Genomic DNA, 20,408 nt, shown 5'->3' on the forward strand with positions numbered 1-20,408 from the left:
CAAGTTACCAAAAAGCCATAAGGAGAATCAAGCAAAAGGGAATACTCTTTTGTGGCACACAACTCTTAGATCTCAGTGATGAACTCGTGCTGCACAGAATCACCACGTCCTGTGAAGAACTAAGGAAAGGAGGAGAGGCAGCCTCAGCTGAGCCAGAAGATCAACGACAAGACATTTTAGTAATACTCTCTTCTGAGCACATACTGCCGTTCTGCAAGTACCCACATAGAGCAGACAAAACACCTGAGAATTCAGTGTCTGGATGAGAGCAAAAGCTCATCACCCAAAGACATGAGGAGCTGCTATGACTGACAGTTTCCAGCAGCTAAACTGAGAGTCACACAGTTTAAACCGTTCGACGTTCCTGCCTCTTACTGTCATGAGCGAGACGATCGCACAGATCTGCAAGTGACTGCATGTTTCTCCTCTTCTGCAAGAAAGGAAAGTATCACTCACCACCAACATGAAAAACTTGTTGAACCTTCCCACCTTTGTGCCTCCCTCCTTTCTAAACACGCACCTGACAGTTGTTAATGGCATTTAAGATTCAATTTACCATGCATTTCGGACTTGAAGTATTAGCTTGAAGTATTGTAGGTTCAAGAACACTAACCCATGCTTTTCTACAAGTCAGGAGAAAAGATATTGTGAAGTTAACGCAAATAACATTAGCAACTTTCAACATTTTCTCCGCACTTACAGGTCAGTCCGGTATGCTGTTTCAAGAAGGCAGAGTCACCAAAAGAGCGCCAATTCTTTTTAACTGCGTGCTTCCAAGTCTCTATCAAAACCACTGCTGACCCCAGGAGGGGTACCTGACTTCGTATTAACTCATCATATCATTTTATTTTTAATGGGTGACTACTGCTACTCATCACCAAGCTTAGCCTGGGCAGTTTACCCAACACACACAGCACTGTCCTATGACATCTGTCAAGCACTGATAATACACCATTAAAAAAGGAAAGCCCTTTGCTCCACAGGCATGTAAAGCCAGACTTCCAGCAGGCAATTTAAACCTAACAAACCAACACACACCCTTTTTATATCCCCTGGGGAATTCACAAATGGATTTTGGTTCATGCACTTAATGGGAATTAGTCACACAGTGAACCTCTCTTCCAATCCAAGTGACCCTTCCTTTGACAACAGGGCAGTGGGAATCAAAGGCCAGAAAGCACAAGCTATTGTCCATTTCCAGACCAAGTTTCCTTAAAAAAAAAATTTAAAAATTCACATATAGAATAAGTGAATTCACTCAAAATGAACTGGCAGCCACTGAGAATATTACAGTGTGTACAGACAGTTTCCCCATTACCTACTTTATGAGCTTGCTATGAGCATGAAACATTAATTAAGAGAGGGACCGAAACAAGGCTTTTGGAAATTTATTCTTACCTACTGTACTTTGATCCTAATGACATGAAACAGGAAAAAAATAATTTTTATGTGGTTCACCTTTATGAGATTTTACATAAAGGCTTTTGTGGGTATTTTAAGAATGTGCTAAAATGTTGTCTGAAACCACATAAAACCATCTGAAGAACCTCCCGCCAGAACTAACAGTGCACACATGGAAACGCTTTAACTTGCCTTTGTATATTTAATGAATCAAATATAGTATTAATATTGTTTTAAATACCAACATGCTATTTCAATAAAGTTACTTTGCCATAGCCAGATCCAGTATCTGGAGACTCAAACAACAATGCCAGCGATTGAACCATTATGAATCCAAGGCATGCCAGGATATATATTAGCCAAAGCCTGCTCTGTGCTTCAGCAATACATAATGACTTCAAAAATTCACTCCTCCTTCATGGGGAGAAAATATGTATCATTGATCCCTACATTAGATTTCACCTTTCCTCACGCAGCAACTAAAATGCACTGAAGTAGGATTTCTGAAGACTATCTAAACCCAGGAAAGTCATGTTTGGAGAGGGGAACATTCCTCGAGGCCTGTTCTCTTCAAGAAAAATAAAAGAAGTGCTACAGTTTCATTGGCTGCTACATAATAGAAAACTGGATGACAGACAGATTGGGAGGAATTTAAATCTACATTCATGAACTGGGGTTCAGTGCAAGAAGGCTGGACTACCTCCAAGAAATCCCTTCCCCACAGATTAAAAAGCAGCACTTACCTCTCCTGCTTGGATTTTAGTAACCAGCTTGGAAAAAGTTCCTGGAAGGCATAAGCTGGTATCTTCTCTGTTAAAGAAACGGATGGGCAAACCAGAGCACAGGCCCACCAAAATTACACGCGGCAGCTGCAGCAAAACACTCTGAAAGCACTACATAGCTCCTGGATCAAACACCATTTTCTTTGATCACCCGTTCTGGATACTCCTGCTCGTGGTACGTTACCCTCCCGCACAAGAGCGGTCACAAAAGACAATCCATCTTCTTGAGAAGCTCAAGTCCTCTCCCAAAGCATCCAAGGCCCAAAGTAATCAGCAGATGCTTTTGAGAGATACAAGAGGTCTCAAGTAGGAGGAAAACTCCAATTCATACTGGGGTACCTCAGAAACGTCCCCAAAGGATAAACCATTCTCAAAGGACAGCAATTCAAAGCAAAGCAATCACTCCTCTTCTGCTTAAGGGCACGGATCTCTCGAGGATGTACTCTTGGTTTACCTGATTTTAGGCAAAAGTTTGTTATAAAACAATGAAAAAAACATAGTCTTGGAGTTGTCATGTCCCTTTATTAAGAACCCAAACACTGCCAAATGATATCACAGAACAGTTTGGGTTTGAAGGGGCCTTAAAAGATCATCTAGTCCAAATGATACCCCTGCCCTCTCTGAGGACAGCCAGTGTTCTTCCGTCTCTGGTAAAAATCACTTTTTATAAAGTTGCCCGGGAAGGTGACTAAAAGGCATAAGGCCCAATGCAATCATTCGCTCTCTTTACAAAATTCAGAACAGCATTTCACTCAAAATCAATTCTAGTTTTAATGTCATGATCAAACACTTAAGTTTTATATCCGTTACTCATCAACCACAGAACTCCTGGAAAAAGCTGTTCTATACAAAAAATGTCACACTTAAGACTGACCTACTTTACGAATGCAAGAATAAAAGAAAATATTTAAGCTAAGAGTGATCCAAAGCTTTATGAAGTGTTTGAAGTTTAAGCGGGTGGAGACACAGGATGGAAACTTGTTTAAGGAACTCGAGCTGTATCCCTGAAATAGAGAGACTGTGGCCAGAACAAAGCCGTAACTTCAAGAGGGATGTGATAGGGGAGGAAATCCCCCAGCTTCCAGCATAGACCTCAAGAAAGCAGGACAGATTAATCACTTCGTTTTACCACTAAAGGACAGAACAGAAAAGGCACCGTAACCTTCCCGATAGCTTTCTACTTCTCACGAGCGTTGCAAATGAATGCTGGACCCTTTACTGAGAAAATGAGTTTCCACCACACAGCACTAAAAACAAGCTATGACTTTCAATTACACTTCAGGACCAAATCACTCATCCATAAAACCACTCGTGTATTTTCCAGTAACTAACTGAGAGCCAGAGACAAAAACCCACCCAGTTGTCTCTGGCTTATGGCACCCTCAGCACTAAGCCACAAACTCCTGATGCCAAAGTACCAATACCTGGAACCTCAGACTGGCTATGCAAACCTTCAGAAGAGCTGCACAGTGTTTCAAACTGGCTCATTTAAAGCAATAAAAATAAATTTTCAGTTTTTTCCTCCTAAAGGTTGCATAGCTACTCCTTCCAGCTACAGAAGTTCAGCATAGAAAGGGAAATGTCTCCATCTATTTAGATCAACAGACTTCCAAGAAACCTGTGATTTAAAAAAAAAACCAAAAAAACTACCCCAAAGGAAAATATTGAGCATTCAGCTACGAATGTTTTTACAAGAGTGACAATGACTAAAATCGCAATCTGAGAAGCTAGTGCCTAACAGCAACCCAAAAACATTACCTAAAAGACTAGGTGAGGAAGCAGACATTTCAACTATTATTAAAACAGATGAGTGTAATGGCAAGTGACTGGGCGCAGTTTTCACCGAGTCCTTCCCCTATGCCTGCACCCTGTCATTTCAAACCAGCACATTAATAGCAACAAAAATATGAAGGAAGTGGCAAGTTTCAGCAACTCACCCTCCACCAAACCCAAAACATCGCTAAGGTGTTCATTCAAATCACCTGCAATCCCATAGCTCAAGTGAGGGGAAAAAAGAAAAAAAAACAGTCTTCGGGACAACATCAAGAGATCAAAGTTGTCACTAAATTTTGTTGCCCGTGTCCTCCATCCAGCTCTCTAGTAATGAGGCTCACAAGCCTATTCTTTAATAAAAAGGACAGGTCGGTACCAGGAACTAACCAGGATGTAACACTTCTCCCACTGGCGTGAGTATGGATGATTTAGAACTCCTCTCTCCCTCCTTCTTTGGTCCCAGGAGTGCAACTGTATAACACGCTTAGAATGTTACCTAAATACTTAAAAGGAAGAAGGTAAAATGTTTGTGTATACAGACCAGCTGTTTTTCACCACAGTTTATGAACACAGCCCAAAGTATGCTTGTGGACTCTGTACAGGTATTTTACAGAAATTCTTTCCAGCATACACAGGTGCAAAAATCCCTCGAGCAAACATACCAATCTAGTTAGGTATGTGTAACTTCAATGCCAGTTGTACTTAAAAGCACACATCTGGACCATGGTGGGGTGACTCAAACTGCGAAGCAGAGTTGTGAAGTGCAAGAACTCCGCAAGGAAGGAAAACAGTATCCAAACAATGGGATCCTGTAGGCTAAAAATCTCCCAGGACGTCCCGTTTTGTGCTTTCTAGTACCTTTCATGATTTAAAAACAAAAAAATCCAAAAACTATATTGCTTACGTTTTCCTTACTATCCAATTGCTCTTGGCAGATGGAAACTAATGACCAAATCCCCTTTGAGAAGTCACCTGGAAACAGTTCCATTAGCCACCTAATAAGCAAGACAATGGGTCACTTTGTAACATGTCCAAACGCGTAACCGGTTCATTAACTACCGGGAAGCGCCGACTGCTTACAAATCTTTCACCCCTACCCATCCATTCGACCAGCATGCTCTGCAGAGACAGCCCACTGCTTCACCCACCGGCAGTCTGACACATTTTAGACTCTGCCAGCTATAATTCAAATATGGGTAGGAGGGGAAAATACAGCAGCAGCAGACTTCTGTGCCATATATTGTTTGCCAAAGTCTGCGCAGACTACAGATTTCATGTGGCATAGTTCTTTCTTCGGATGCATCAGATAGGCTACGAGATGGCTATTACTTGTCAAGTTACTCCGTCTTCAAATTCTCCATCATTAAAACACTGGACATTCCGGAGAGCACAAGGTAAATTACTGTAAGTGCAAGCACAGCCACGTATTGTTAGAGGTATTCACTTCAAAAATTCCAGTTCATAATAAACTGACATTTTAAAATTGAGTCTTACTCCATTTTTGAAAGCATGTAGGTAATTTCTAACTAGGGGTTTAAAACCTTCAGAGAGCAGTGTTTGAGGATAGCACTGCATCATCAGTGCTGACCTCCTAATACAAGATTTCCTCTCCCGTGTTCAAGATTTTATGTAATCACAGAGAACCGTGGGAACCCAAGGGAAAAACCCCTCCTCTGCTGAATATCTCAGATTCAGAAGATAAGAATGTAGTCTGTACAGAGCGGCTCCAAAAGGCAGCACCCAAAGAAAGAGGGGGGGAAAAAAAAAAATATATTTCAGATGAAAAGCAACTAATTTAGATTTCACAGCATGACACTATGCTTAATTTTTTCCTCTGTTCTTCTAAGTTTGCTCTGTGCAATATATATATATCAACAATTTCAATATTGATTCTATTTTGAGCTGCCCGGGGCAAGCTAAAGAAGGGACCCCAACACTGCTCTGTTTACTCTTACATCTAAACATTTTCCTTGGGAAAACATCATGGTTTTAATTTTAAAAGCATACAAACATTAAAGCAGCGAGCATCTCGGCAGTTTAGATCTGTCTTATGAGACTTCATCTTGTACTTATCAGTCTAACCCGGAGGCAAGAATCTCACAGATGACATAATCCTGATGTCACACCCTATTGTGCAAAACCCTAGCCAGCAGTGAGATGGAAAGTCAGGTTTCCTTAGTGCTAGGATGCATAACAAATGCATCTGGATTCAATCTGCAGAGCCCTTGCTGTGAAAACCACAGTAACTATCGTGCCCAAGAGAAAGCCATCACAAAGGGCTAGTAACCATTAATGAGGAACAGTGAGCTAATGGCAATAAAGTAACTTCAAAGCTTTCCACGGGTTTTTAGTTTAGGCAAACTAGGTTTACATCTAAACACAGACAGAACGCTTACATAAAGAGCTCACAGCTGCCTAATCACTTTGTGAGTTGAAAGTTGCGCTGCGGGCCGCAGGAATTGAAGCTCAGCGAGTGCTCCCCCATGCACACCTACGGGCACGAGCGCTGGCAGGCTGTGCTGAAACCAAAAACACTAATTATGCCTCTCCCATCGGGTGCTCTCTTATTTACTTGGTGGAATCGGTGCTGTTCCATGCATAAAATAAATCAAACTTGGTCAAACACATAAATACAGCTACAAACCTTGTGAGAAATGCAAAGTGTTTTCAAAACTGGAGAGGAATGACCTCCAAAGGACCTTGTGGTCTACCAGACCAGGCAAAGGGACATATCAGGCCAGGTAAAGGGATATACAAAGGCAGGAAAGGAGAAAATTAGATTACAAACTACAGCAGCACTCTGAAAGAGTTCAAGTCCAAGGGCAGCACTAATAGAGGTTTGCCTCTTTCTTACCAAGACAAGCGGATGAAGGCTAGTATCAGAGGTGGTTTGAGCACACAATCTAAAATACGCTAAGAAAAAATGGTAAAAACAGCTAAAAAGGGGAAAGCTATCCAGCAGCTTACAGGACATTTGAACATACTTGGTAGTAGAGACGATGGCACAGAGTTCAGTGGCAAAGAGCCACAGAGTAAAAATGAGACGTCCCTGAAATTCAGCAAATCAAGGCTGTTCAATGACATTAAACACACTGATAAAACTAAACACACTCTAAAAATTAAAGGGTAAGCTTGTGTGCCACCGGGACTTCGCTGCTCTACCTGACCAGCAGCCCCTTCAAGCTCTCTAGCACATGCATACAGGAAATTACTGTAGCCTTTCCTCCTGGAGCTGAAGAAGGGAAAGGTGATGGATGTTCGGTTTAGGCAGTATCTACGCTGCAAAGAGCGCTGCAAGTGCTTGGTTGGCAGGGGTGCCATCCTTAGGACTGCTAACACCATCAAAAATTTGAGTGACTAACTCCATTTCAGACAGGATTCCAATACAAAATTCAATAACAAGAGGATTACACACAATGAAGACATTTTAGAGGTCAATCCTCTCCCAGACCTCCTTCTGCTCCTACCAAATTCCTTGTCCAGAGCTCTAATATAACAACTTGAAAATGGATCAACATCAAAACACAGACAGAAACAGAAGTTCAAAAGGCTTCATGGCTTACTCTGCTGGGGGAAGTCAAAACCTTAATCAATAAAAACATTTTCAGGAGCAGAATTATTAAGATGAGCATTTTAACTTTTCCTTTTTTTTTTTTAAAGCTGTTAAAAAAAACCAAACAAAAGTACCAATTAAATCCAACTTAACCCGAGAAACAAAGAGGTAAGGGATAACTTTCTAAATGTATGTCAGCTTACTAAACCGGTCCAAAGTTGCCAGAACTCATTTTGTTTGTAGAAATATTCAGATCAGCAGCATCCTTCCCCAGGGAGGTCTAGTTAATCACTTCAGAAATTATTTCTTCCAGACAACAAAGAGCAATTAAATTACTTAATTAAAGCACTGATTATCTCCAACCCAAAACAACAGAATACAGAATCTAAAATAGATAGATTTATCCAGATGCCCTGGTCCTCATTACGCTTTGATTTCAATCAGTCGCACACACACGTCAAGCAAAGGGCAATAAATTACAACCATGTGTTTGAAGAAATTATCTTCACGATATTGGAAGTGGAGAACCAAGGCTCTAACTGAATGGTGTAAGATATTAAACTTCCATCTGGGAGTAATAATCTACTGAACAAAAACATACCAGGGCATTAGCTTCAGGCAGTGTCTTGAGTTAAACCTGGCAGCAGGAGATCAAAATTAAACAGTTGTTTTTTGGGAAAGTGACATGCATTTTGGTAAAACAGATAACCAAGAAATATGCTTGTTGTTTAACTTACATAATAGAGAGGGAATTAAAACCTAGTATGACTCCTCTTTAACCCAAAGGGACATGAACGTTCCTCCAGAAATAAAAGGGGGGCAACCCTAGAGATACCTACAGGTAGTTTGCCTTAAAACAGACACTTAGAGGGAACAACTCAGTGCTGGTTAGGAGGCACTGATGATTCAGTAAAATTTTTCTTTTCAAGCTTTCACAATTTGAAGATACAAGGCTTTTCCACGCTTACTTTCACACTACAGTCACTCAGTATGCTGGCCAATAAGCTTTTGGGGACCAAACAAGTTTAGTCACCGGCGAGCAAATCTGAATGGATTATTTCACACAAATTGTTAACAAACACATAACAGGCTGTTTCCCTCTAAACACCCACACTAGCAGGTGCCAAGCCCTTGGGAAACGGCAAATACATGCCAATGACTCACTAAATGTAGGTGGATACTTACCACACCTGATTAGAACAGAAATCTAAAAAGGAATGGTATGTGGGCCAAACGGGACTGACACAAGGAAAAACTTAAACTATCTGAAGTCTTGGGAGATGCCCGAGATGAACTCTATGAGATATTATCCCTTACTGTGCTAAGGTAAAACGGGAGATAATCCAGGGGAAGCTTGGACTGTATGCTGGGAGCAGAGTAGGAAGAGCACGTATTTTCAAGAGCGCTTTTTCTATAGAAAGGAAACATCTTCCTCTTCCACTCCCCACTGGAACAACCAGTATAAGATGTGTTTTAAAGCTGGGGAGCAAAGTGAGCACCATGCAGAGGGAAGTCTCAGAAACAAGTGCTTACAAGGTATTAAGATGCACACCACCTCTCTGTGACAGGCAGTCCATACTGCCTAGATGACTACAAGTGCAAGATCCAGCAGTTTAGCCCAGCAAGGCTGGAAACAAAGCCACAAACTGCTTTGAAAAACCTAGCAGAAACCCTCATTCTAGGACTAAAATGCCTAACAGCCCAGGAAATTCAAGCACACTGGAGCTCAGTGTTCTCTGGGAACTACTGCTTACATAAGATTATTTTTGTATTAACTGTTACCTCTCTACCGCAAAACACAGCGTAGCTGTGGTTAAAGGTGTAGTTCAAAAACATTCTCTACCCCATAGAGAGCGGGACAGAACAGTCTCTTAAGAGATGGCTGAATGAGAACCTGATGTGTCAAATCAGAGGCCTCTCTCTCAGCATCATTTTCACCCTCTTAATCTGCAATGCAAGCTGAAAGTCTAACAGTGCAACAAGTGCTGCACTTAAATTCGCATTTTTTAAGAAAGACTTTGTCGTGTGAACTATTGGTTAGCTTGGTGTCGACTGTGAACAGTCTCTTTGGACAGACAACCCCATCAGAGCAAATGGAGACAATGAAAGTCTCTGAAGGGCAATTCAAGAAACCTTTTTTGCACACTGCCTACAAAATGAACACTGTTACTAGAAGGTGAACCTGTTATAAATCTTCCCATGTAACAGAAACCGTAACTTCCACAAAAGATACAGTACTAAAGACTGCCAGCACGCTACTTATTTTTTTGATTAATACATCAACGCTTTCAAATGAGCCTGAAATATTGCACAATGCTGGAAAACCTCTGTTGTCACTTGCTCTGGAATTTGAAACAACGCGGATAACTTTGTCCTGGAACCAATGCATTGTGCACTCCTTTCCCAGCGCTGCAAGCTGCCAAACCAGAAGGCCAGTGACACCTTTAATCGACAACGCACGGCTCAGACCTACTTCTGGCTTTACAGTGGGTACGCAGTACTAGTTTCCAGTTCTAGCAGACCATGGAAATTACATCACTGCAATTGCCATCTTGTTCCCACTACAACCTTCCCCACACTTCAGACTCCCACACAGCTTCAGCAGCTGTTATGCCGGTAATTGCTACAGTCATTCCCAACCTGATGTGTTGGCAAGACCAGCAAGCAGCAGTGAGAAAAGCTGGCACTTGTTACCCCCACCTCATTTTTTCCCCCGCTCTATCTCCAAGTAAAAATTAAGCTTCTGCTATCACAATACCAAATCCAATTGTCTTTTAAAGAAACTGCAGAGTCCAGCTACTAGAACAAAAGCATGCTTCTATCCAAATCTCTGTTGCGGGGAAAGTACTGATCATTTCCAATTTCAAGCATGAGGAACCCTTCAAACGGTCAGGTTAAGTTTCCCTAACTTTGCAAATTCTTTCCAAAAATGCCACAATTCTTACACCACTCAGCAAACTGTAAGCCACTCTTCTCCTCTTTTTCTGACACATTTTTGAGATCATGACGTGCATCAAAGCGTACTGTGCTGACAGACGCGCTTATCTAGTCTGACTACGCTGCAAGTCATAATGCCTCCATCATTTCTGGCTGATGACACGAGAATGAAGTCTTTGTGAGAAACCCCTCCCGTATCCCCTCTAAGAATGTATCGCCTATAAAACTTGGACTGACAAAGTGAACGATGAAATTTGATACAATCTCACCTTTTACTTCCACACGATATATTAAAACTACTGTTGGACCACATGCTGAACAGGGTTCAGCAGATTCACCCAAGTCCGAGAGTAACCTGTACCACACTTTCCTTCCAGCACATGAAACCTTTTTAAAGAAGTTACTGTATCCAACCAGGACTTCACAGTCATCTGAGCAGAGAGGGATTTAAAAAGACAGCCTTGGTTCCATAAACCCACTCATTTTCTTCTTAGCCTATTAAAAATCCTGTTGGGTCTGGTCTGTTCTGCACCTGGGGAGTAACTGCAAACCTCTCTTTGCTGCATACGCAAAATTCCTTTCTTCTACTAAGTTCAGATACCAGTAACAACCGTTACTTACAGGAGAGGTTGCCTATCTATGGAAATGATGCACAAAAGTAAGTAAAAATTTGATGCCTGTAACAAAAGCGTGAAGATTACACATTCGGACAGGCTACATTTATGTCAAGCCACATCTTAAAATGAGTAGAAAAATCTAGCAAGAAAAGCACGTTTTAACCTGCTTTTGTTAGCATTGTAATAGCACAGTGACACATGACGAATTACATCTAAAGATGTGCTGTATCTCCATTTTTGGGCAACATGAAGAAGCAATGAGCTTTGTTCACCTTTTTCATGGTCATTAGGCATCTCCAATAATGTTACTGGATAAAGCAGTAAGTTCACTCCGCTTTGTGGCGCACATTTGCTTTTTAGATTTAGCATTACTATTTCCATCCCACCACTGCTTAGGAGACCACAGCCTATACATAAGACAGCTACATTTGATTACATCTTGAGGCCTCAGATGTGACTACAATGCAAGACCAGCACAGTCCTACCTTTTATAAAAATTGGTTGGCTGACAAGTCACCCAGACAGTTTGCTTGTTGCCTGCTTTAAAAAAGACACCGCTTAAACTACATTTGTCTTACATATGCTCTATTAATTCTTTGCTTTACACCTCTTTAACAAAGACAGGGTCTAAAACAAGCATCAGAGAACAGCCCTTGCAGCAGAAGCACATTAGTCCCCATACAACTGCTGCATTTCAGTATACTAGCACATGTCCTTTTACTGGAAGATGTGGAAGTGCTGCGATATATAGAGATATTTTGAGAGAGTACAGTCTTGAGGGAATGGAAAAAGCAGATGGTTTAAGATTGAACTTAGTCAAGATCAAAGAGAACACAGGTCATTTCAGGACAGAGATGCCATTAATCTGTTAAAGCGGGGAGGGAGGCAGGAAAGCACCTCAGCAACTGCCTTTAGCATCAGCTGACAAATTTGTTCACGTTTTCGTATCGTGAAATCACAGCAGATACGCTTCCCAACAGCAGACCAGCGGCTGCCTACCCTTCTTCCTTCGCTATACATTGGTATGCCACTCTGAGGCAGCTAGTGATCACATTTTAGACTCTGCATGTGTATCACATGCCTGCTGAAGGAAACAAAGAAAGCAGAGGGCTCTGTATGGTAGAACTGACATACAAGTCTCTGTACTGGTCAAAGGCATTGTTGGCTTCCACCTCCAGCTTGCGCAGGCGAGCAGATGGCATGGCACCGTCTTCCAGGGGAGGATCGTATTTGTTACTCCACGGTGATCTGCCGAAGAGACAAGGAAAATACAGAGAGTTAGACAACAGAGACAAGCTCTGAAAGGTTTGAGATCGGTGGGTCTGAGCTCATCCACAGATGCTGAACTTCCAAAAAAATGCCAGACGTACCGAGAGCCGTCATCTATCTTTAAGAATTTCACCCTCAACAGCTCTTTCAAACACTGACAAAAAGAAAACACTGACTCCTTGAAATTTAGAGTGTACTTAGGGAACGTTCCTAAGGTTCTTCAGGTCACTACTATATAAAAAACCATGCTTGGGTTTGAATCTGATCCTTCTTAAATATTAAAAAAATGAGGCCTCAGCTGTTGCCCATTAGATATTTAAAATTATTTTTCATGCAGATAGATTGTGTAGTTTATTTGGGATCTGACAGTATTTGTGCCAAACACTGCTGTCTACAACTAAGGTCCAAATTCTCCTCCACTACTTTGCTTTGAAAGAAACTCTACTTTTAGTATAACATTAGGAAAACATTTGAACAGTTCGAAGGATTTAACAGGGTTTGTAAAGCTGCAGGTGTTACTACGATTTCTGCAGGTGTGGAAGAGATTTTGTGCTCTTAATGAAAGATTTGGTATTAAAAGATTAATGGAACCCTTTGCCCATCTGCTTGGGACTTTTATAATTCCTGTTCTGTAAACCTGCATTCTCCTTTTCATTTCCCCTGTGAATAACCAATCCACATATATCACTGCTGGTTTAAAGAAAGGTACCTCTACCCTTTACCTACTCACTTTTCAAAATACTCCAGCCTACTAACACTAGGTCTTAATGCAGTCCATACGTAAGGGCTTTTTGCTCAGTAGCCATTTGTTATTAATTTCTCAGAAAGGCATCTAGTTTTGACATCTGTTTAATGCAAAGCACAAAGAACAGGCTCTGCTTCGCTCTGGCTTTGCGCTTTCACAGCACTTCACCCCTCCCTACCACATCTGACTCAAAAGGTGAGACACCAGGAAAAGCTAAATCATTATGTCACTTCCACCCGAAGCAATGTTTTTCAGGTGGTGGTTCTCATTTTAAAAACAGTTGCTTAAAACTCGGTTGCTCTGGAGAAGAGTCGACAGCTACAGTAGTGCTCCGTTACCTAACAGCTCCAAAATCTGGAAGAGATTCGCACAAAAATCACCACCGGTGCCATCTGCAGGATTCCCAAATGGCACACCTATACCCATCAGGCAGTACACACGAAACCAAACACCATCAAAGAATTTCAGGCAGACAGAGCATTGACCTTGCTATCATGAAGCCTGCAAAAGCAAAGCCAGGGTTCGTACGCCAAGCAACGCAGAAGCGTACTGCTACCTGATCCGCAGCGTTCATTAGGACGCACTTGCTTTGTCTTTCTCTAAATTTTAAGAGGCGAATTCAAAAAACCCTCCTGTTTTCTGTAAATTCAGAACACTATGCTTCTCAATCACGTATAAGGAAATCTGTGAGCAGAGAATTCATGCAGAAGCCACAGTGAAGATACTTTAATTGTAAATATCAGACCTCTTCTGCAGGCTGCAGGAATGGGATTTAAGGGAAGCCTGGTAACACAGATTCTTCTAGCTAGCAGATTGTGGCATTTTCAACCCATTACGGTTGGAGCCAGCAGCAACTTCACCTAAAAAAAACCCTCACAACACAACCTTGCTTTTGTTTGGTTTTTTTTTTTTTCCTTTTTGTGGAAGAGTACTCACAACACATTTAAAAGCTTAAATGGAGGCTATTTGAAGAAAGACAGATGGACTAGCACTTAAATTTCAAAAGTCAGACCTCTAATTTCGCTAAGAGAGAATGGTTTTTGTTTAAGCTAACAGGTTTCAGTGTTGTTGGCACCAAATTTCCCATAAGGATTCCATTTAATAGAGTGATCAAACATACTTAGAGTGGAAACGTATAGACAAAGTCAAGGACCTTGAAGTCTTATATTAAAAAAAAAAAAATTAATAAAAGCTCTGCCTTCATATTCACAATATGGATTCCATGGCTGTTTGATGTCCTCCACAAACCTTTGTTATTACAAGGAGTACTCACAGAAGTGCCTGCGAGACCACGTGCACGGAAGGCTGCTCCCACAAGCAGCAGTGCGATAATATGAAGAAACTGAAAATTATCTATTTATGAAGATCCAAGAGAGACTCCAAAAATCTACCTTCTGGTCTGATCCACGCTCGACATGGAGAAAATCAAGTCTGTCTAAATATGAGGAAGGAGTCAACTGTGATGGGGGAAGCAATAGGATATTCATTTCCCCGTGTGCTGCCCCATCAAATTGGTGGAGTTACCACCTGAATGGCCAAACATCCCAGAGCAGCTTTTTTTTTCAAAGCTAATTCCCAGTCAAATTGTAAAGTCACTCAAAAAAATCCTATAAAACTTGACTCCCGGTGAAAAAGTCTGACTACCTAGCTCCACCTTTCCTGCCAAAGTAGCATAAAGCTCACTTGTCCGTAGAATGCTTTGAAATCCTTGGATTAGTAGTAAAAGAAATGCAATTAGCAACCTCTCCAATAAGAGGAAAACCGGTGTTTAGTTTGAAGTGTGCAGTAATTGGGTATGTAGCATGTTGCAGGCAGGGAACAGTATTTCTTGGGACTTCTAATCGAGCATGTGGTTCTGCAAAATCTTTGTGGAAATATCAAAAGCTTTTAAAAGCACAGTAAACTCCTCCTAGATTTTGGCCTAATTGATTAAATTAGTCTAAGAGCCACTTCCCAGTAACAACTTCAGACACTGTTATTCATACCTCATAAAATCTGAACACAGGCACAGAATGGGATTAACACATGCACATGTTAGTATCGCTTGGTTTTCAAAGGCTTTTGCTTTGTGCTGAAGGAAAGAATTTACTCCACGAAACAGAGCTGAGACCAATCAATTCCAGAAGGAAGAATCACTTCAATCCAGAACACTCGAATCTAAAGCCTTAAAGAACAGCATTCTTTAATGCCAGCAATTAATACATTATGCCTATTCTATATGAACAAATGAAACAGCTTTTCTGAAACCCCATTACTTAGTAACTCCTGAAAACTTCAAAATTATTTAAAAAAACCTAAGTCCTCCTGCTTCCTTGTAACTATTTAAATATTTTCTCAGAAAGAGATTGAGCAAATTTCAGAGGCAAGCATGAAACTAACCTTAAAGAAAGAGCTGCCACACGCACTAATTAAACATGGAGGGGTTGCGGGGCGGGAGCAAATGTTATTAGTTACTGCAGCATGTTAAAACATTGTTTAACAAGTGCCTTTTCAAGTTTCCTGTGCCTCCGGTGGTAGATGCTCATGTAAACAGCCTAAACAGGACAGAAGGGGACTGCAAGAAACACATCACAACTTCAGTGAGAAAGCATCTCTTGAAAGACCCACAAGAAATACAGGATCTACTCCCTTCTCTTGCATCTGCCAGAGAGACTACAGCTGCGCGAGTACATCTTGTGGAGGGCAGAAGCTATAAAACTCTAGTCTAGCTACTAATTTAGAACTGATCTAGCTACTAATCTAGAACTGATCAAATGCACGTAGCTGCTAATATAGATCTCTGACCAACGCAGACATACAAGCTTAATGCACAAATGCTTTTAAAAGGCACTCGGCTCTTCTGTAGAAGGTTGAACAAACTTTCAATGTTAGACTAGTACCCTAAAGAACATGAGTGAACACTTCACCTTAGAGACCTTCTTACTTCTTGGCCCACTGCAATAGGTTCTATTTTAAAAAAACTCATCAAGATTTACACTCAGCCACAATCCAGATGCAATGTCAAACTTTGCATCCATTATTAGTCTCCTCCTCCTATTTCTCAGACAAAATCAACCTCAGGATGTTCTCTGTGTAAATCATCTACAGACAGATATGCTTTCAGTTTAGATAAATACCTTTCCTGCAACTCAGAGAGATTGAAACCAATCAACCTAGAATCCTTTATAAGCTTACCTGCTTCTGTAACGATGGCCTGAGCCAAAGGAAAAAAAAATTGTTAAAATATTTTCTGAAGTTCCACTTCGAACTAGAATTCTTGAAACATTCTGGCCAGATGAATGTAAAACACTACTGCAAATCTGCACAAAGCAAAGCTAAATTCTTACTGTAGATCAGTTCCAATTGTTAGCACTAAAAATGTAAGCTATTACACTGAAGCTGCAAGGAGAGCCAGAGGTGTAACCCTTATAATCATAACCAGGAGAAGCAGAATGGCTGAGCTGTTAACTCAGGACAGAAAATGAATGGTGGTCATTCCTTCACAGCCTAGCACCCTTCGTTAAGAGAAAAGAATAAAAGCTAGATGATGCAACATTCACTAAGGTTTCTGCACTATAAGCTTTGTGATTCTTAATTAAATATTTGGAACCATGCCACTGTCGCTACAGCCATTAAGAAAAGTCAGGCAATGTAATCATCCTAATGGCAAAGCCTCAAAAAAAAAAATTGAAAGAAAGACTGTGTTTAAAGTGGCAGCCAAAATACTGAAAACTCATTGTACCATTCCAGTATTACAGCCCTTTCTACTTCAAGATTCATCATATTATAATTACACACAGCTTATATTTTTCAAATATTTTCATTGTGCTTGTCTACAGTCCTCAGAATAAATTAGCTATTTTGGTAGAGAGGGATTCCTTTTCTTTGCTAAAAACTTGGGCCAAGATTTTCATAGAGAACTAATGACATTGCATGTCCCAAGTCAGACTCAACTCCTTGCAAAACATGAGTGAAAAAGCCTTTCCCAGATGGCAAGTCCACCCTGTTTTGTACAAGCAGAAGACAATTTTGTTTGAACCGACTGCTTGCATCATCTCTTTTCTGTTGTTATCCATTCCAAAGATTTTATAGCCTTGCAACAATAGACTGTTTAATTTCATGCCAAGGCCAATCACAATAATTTCTTCTAGAGATCTGACTGGTTTTAATTCTGCAAGACATAACCACACTACAGAAAACCTAAGAGCAATGTGTTAGTCACCCGTTTAACAAGATAACATCATCACATTTTAGGCTTGAAGGAGCGACTGCAAATCACAGTAAAAAGAAAATGTGCAGAAACACTGTGGTTTCTAGGATAAAACACATCTCGTTCTGCAGACACAGTGGGGACCTGCCTTGCAAAGGTCATCAGATTAGCAGCCATGCAACCACGTTATCTGAAACTGAAGCACTCCATGGGGGTCTGGAGATGAAGACATTTATGCTCTTTCACATTAGGGAAATATTAAGAACAACTTCTATAGTCAATGCCCTGCTCAAGAGAAGAGGATCTGAAACAGTCCACTGTTTCAGCTTCACTGCCCAGAAGAGTTTATAATCATTCTATTTCTTTTTTTGACTAGTAATAACAGGGAGAAGGGACTGCAATACTTGTACGTAGTGCTCATTTACAAAGTAAACCAGTTAGCTCCTTGCTTTGGAAATGAACTCACCTGTATGAGTCTCCATCTCTGTTGTAGTCACACAATAGATAGTCTTTTCCTACCACCTTGTCTCGTGCAATCTTCAATGGCTGATCAACAGAGGAGAGGAGATCTTCACAGAGGCTTGGGACCTGATGGTTTGGAGAAAAAAAAAAACACAGGGAGGGAAGAGAGGGTAACACATTAAGGTTAAAAGAGACTGGCATCCCTAAGAACAGACTTTGTTATTAATAGCCCATATCTGTCCCAAAGCCAGAAACCCTTTAAAAAAAACCCAAAAAACGCAAGCTGCGCTTAAGTTACAACACAATCCTATGCTCCCACCTTCAATAATTTCAGATTTAATTACCTAACCACTAGTGTGGTCCAGTACGCTTAAATATATACATTCTCCATGTTAGCTTCTTGCCAAAGAAGGCCAGTAAAGTGATTGTTGAGGACTGATGAACAAATGTAAATATTTATAATGGAGTGGAAATGAGGGAGCTGCTAAAAGAATACACCATCCATACGCTAGAGCCTATTTTTCACAAGCTCCCATTCTGGGTAGAGTTTAGAATAGTTTCCAGGCAGCTGGCCAAACATTACCATGTTGGCTAATAAAAATACGCATGTGCCTGTGTGCATGCACATATAAATCAAATACATCTCCTACACAGGTAGCTTTTAATGGATTCATAATCCCAGCTGTCTCCCTGCGCTTCATGTGGAGAAAGACTACAAGATCTGCCTTTAACGTGGCAGAGAGGCTTTGATGTATTGCAAAGAGATGAGATGACATTTTGCAGCCTGAAGCTAGCGTGAATGCAAGCACAAGCAAATCAAGCAAATTCCATCCCATGGGCTTTTGCTCTGGAGCTGATGGCGGCCCCGTTATCAATATCAGCATTTCTATGCCGCAGCCTTTGGCCACGCTAGCAGCTTCCTCCAGGAACTCCATCTGCCCTGTACATGCTTTAGGGCACGTGCAGTGGTGTGCCCCAATCCATCTGAGGGATGATCAACAAATCATTCCTGGAGCTATTATTAAACAATTCGTGTATTGTGTGTTTCCCTTGGGAAAAACGTTCCAGATTTTTCTGCAAGGGAAAGGGACTAAAGTAAAACATCTTTTCCCAGTAGAAAGTTGGGAACCCAACAGGATACGGGACGACTGGCAAATTCTTGATTATATTTGTGACAACACGCCAACACAGCAGATAAAAGAAATAACCAATGTGGAATCTCTTCCACATTTCATTCTACATCGTAGAGATGAAAACCTGATTGAGAATGTGAAGACAAAAGGCAATCAAGGGTAAAACTAACCATGAAGTGATGAATTCACAATTCATGAGAAATGAAAAGGGGAGGGAGGAGGGAACAAAGAAAATGTGGAAATGTGCTTTCTTCCCTTCAAGCCACTGATTCAGTGAACTGGTTGGTATCATTTCAAAGGCAAGAAGCCTACAGGAGAAAAAAAAAATTAGGGGTGCAACAGCTCCTGAAAGCATACGCGCAAACTATTTTAATGCACTGGATGTGGCATAAGAGATCAAACTGTCTGAAAAGAAAACATTCCTAATCCTAAGTACAAGACAATAACATACAGAGGATATTAAGTCAAAGTAAGCAGAGACAAATATAAAACAATGTGACTGCAAAAGATAAAAACACAACCCAGAAAGGCCAAAGGACAAAACAAGATGTCGCTAGCAAGAGATACACCACCTAACCCACACAATCACACCAAAAACACACCAAAAATAAGAGTAAAAAAATCAAGAAATGGGTGTTAAAGTTACCAACAGTGCTGAAAAAGCTGTAATATTAGTTTTGAGTTGTTTTACTTTGGTCTATATACACTGTAATGTGGTAATGAGTGGTAACTGAAGAGCCCAGATTAACGACCAGGGCACTTAAGTATTTCTATAAAGCTAGATGCTTCTCATAGGAGTTCATAATTTGATACTTGCAGACCTGGTTGAAGCAACCTCAAAACCATTACACGTTCACTGAGTAAATAAAAGTGGACAGGAAGCAAGCTTTTAGGAAAATCCTTACTTTTTCTGAAAACAGACAATCCTAATACTCCACGGAGCTGATACAAATCAGCAGTGTCGTGGCACAAGTTAAGTGAAATGATGTATCTATGTGCATGAGCCCATCTGGTTCCACTTTGTCTCTTCCTTCGCTTCTCCATTAGCTGTTAATTTTAGGCTGACTCTTGAGGCAGAGAGCAACTTGAGATGACCGCTTCAATTTCAGATGCACACACAACAAGACCCAAAGCACCTCATCATTAAGAGCTATGTTCCATGTTGTTCCTAGGAGTGACCAGCTGAATATATTCCTTCTTCTCAGCTGCTCCTTGGCCAGCTGCCCATCAGCAGTGATAAGCGTCTAGGAACAGATTCCTCACTCTGACGTGCGTTTAGAATGAGTAATAGTGATGAAAACACAATTTGGAGAAAAGTGGCCTTTTTCCCAGACTCCGTTTCTATTTCATTTCTTTGGGAAAAGCCCTATGCTACACATGCGGTAAGGGAGCACGAGAGGTCTCGCTGTACTATTCTTCAAACAAACATACAAAGCATTTTCAAAAGAAATCTCAAACTCAAGACAGTCTATTTCCCTGCAGAAAAGCTCCTAAAAACTATCTGAATTTAAGATGCTCACAAAAAAACCACACAAATAACTTTTAAA

General features: G+C 40.9%; 1 protein-coding gene across 1 annotated transcript in view; it reads right to left on the reverse strand.

Moving 5' to 3' along the window:
* The window catches only part of CAPZB (capping actin protein of muscle Z-line subunit beta), a gene marked incomplete at its 5' end in the record, with an annotated part of 42,737 nt that overhangs the window by 13,202 nt on the left and 9,127 nt on the right, over positions 1 to 20,408 (reverse strand). The window contains 2 exons of the mRNA XM_082009302.1: positions 12,198 to 12,311; positions 17,733 to 17,854. Coding sequence (XP_081865428.1) covers positions 12,198 to 12,311; positions 17,733 to 17,854 — 236 coding nt within the window. The remainder of the gene's footprint in view (positions 1 to 12,197; positions 12,312 to 17,732; positions 17,855 to 20,408) is intronic.

The sequence above is a fragment of the Phaethon aethereus genome (assembly GCF_964289735.1).
Source record: "Phaethon aethereus genome assembly, chromosome: 21".
In the NCBI taxonomy this organism is placed as follows: Eukaryota; Metazoa; Chordata; class Aves; order Phaethontiformes; family Phaethontidae; genus Phaethon; species Phaethon aethereus.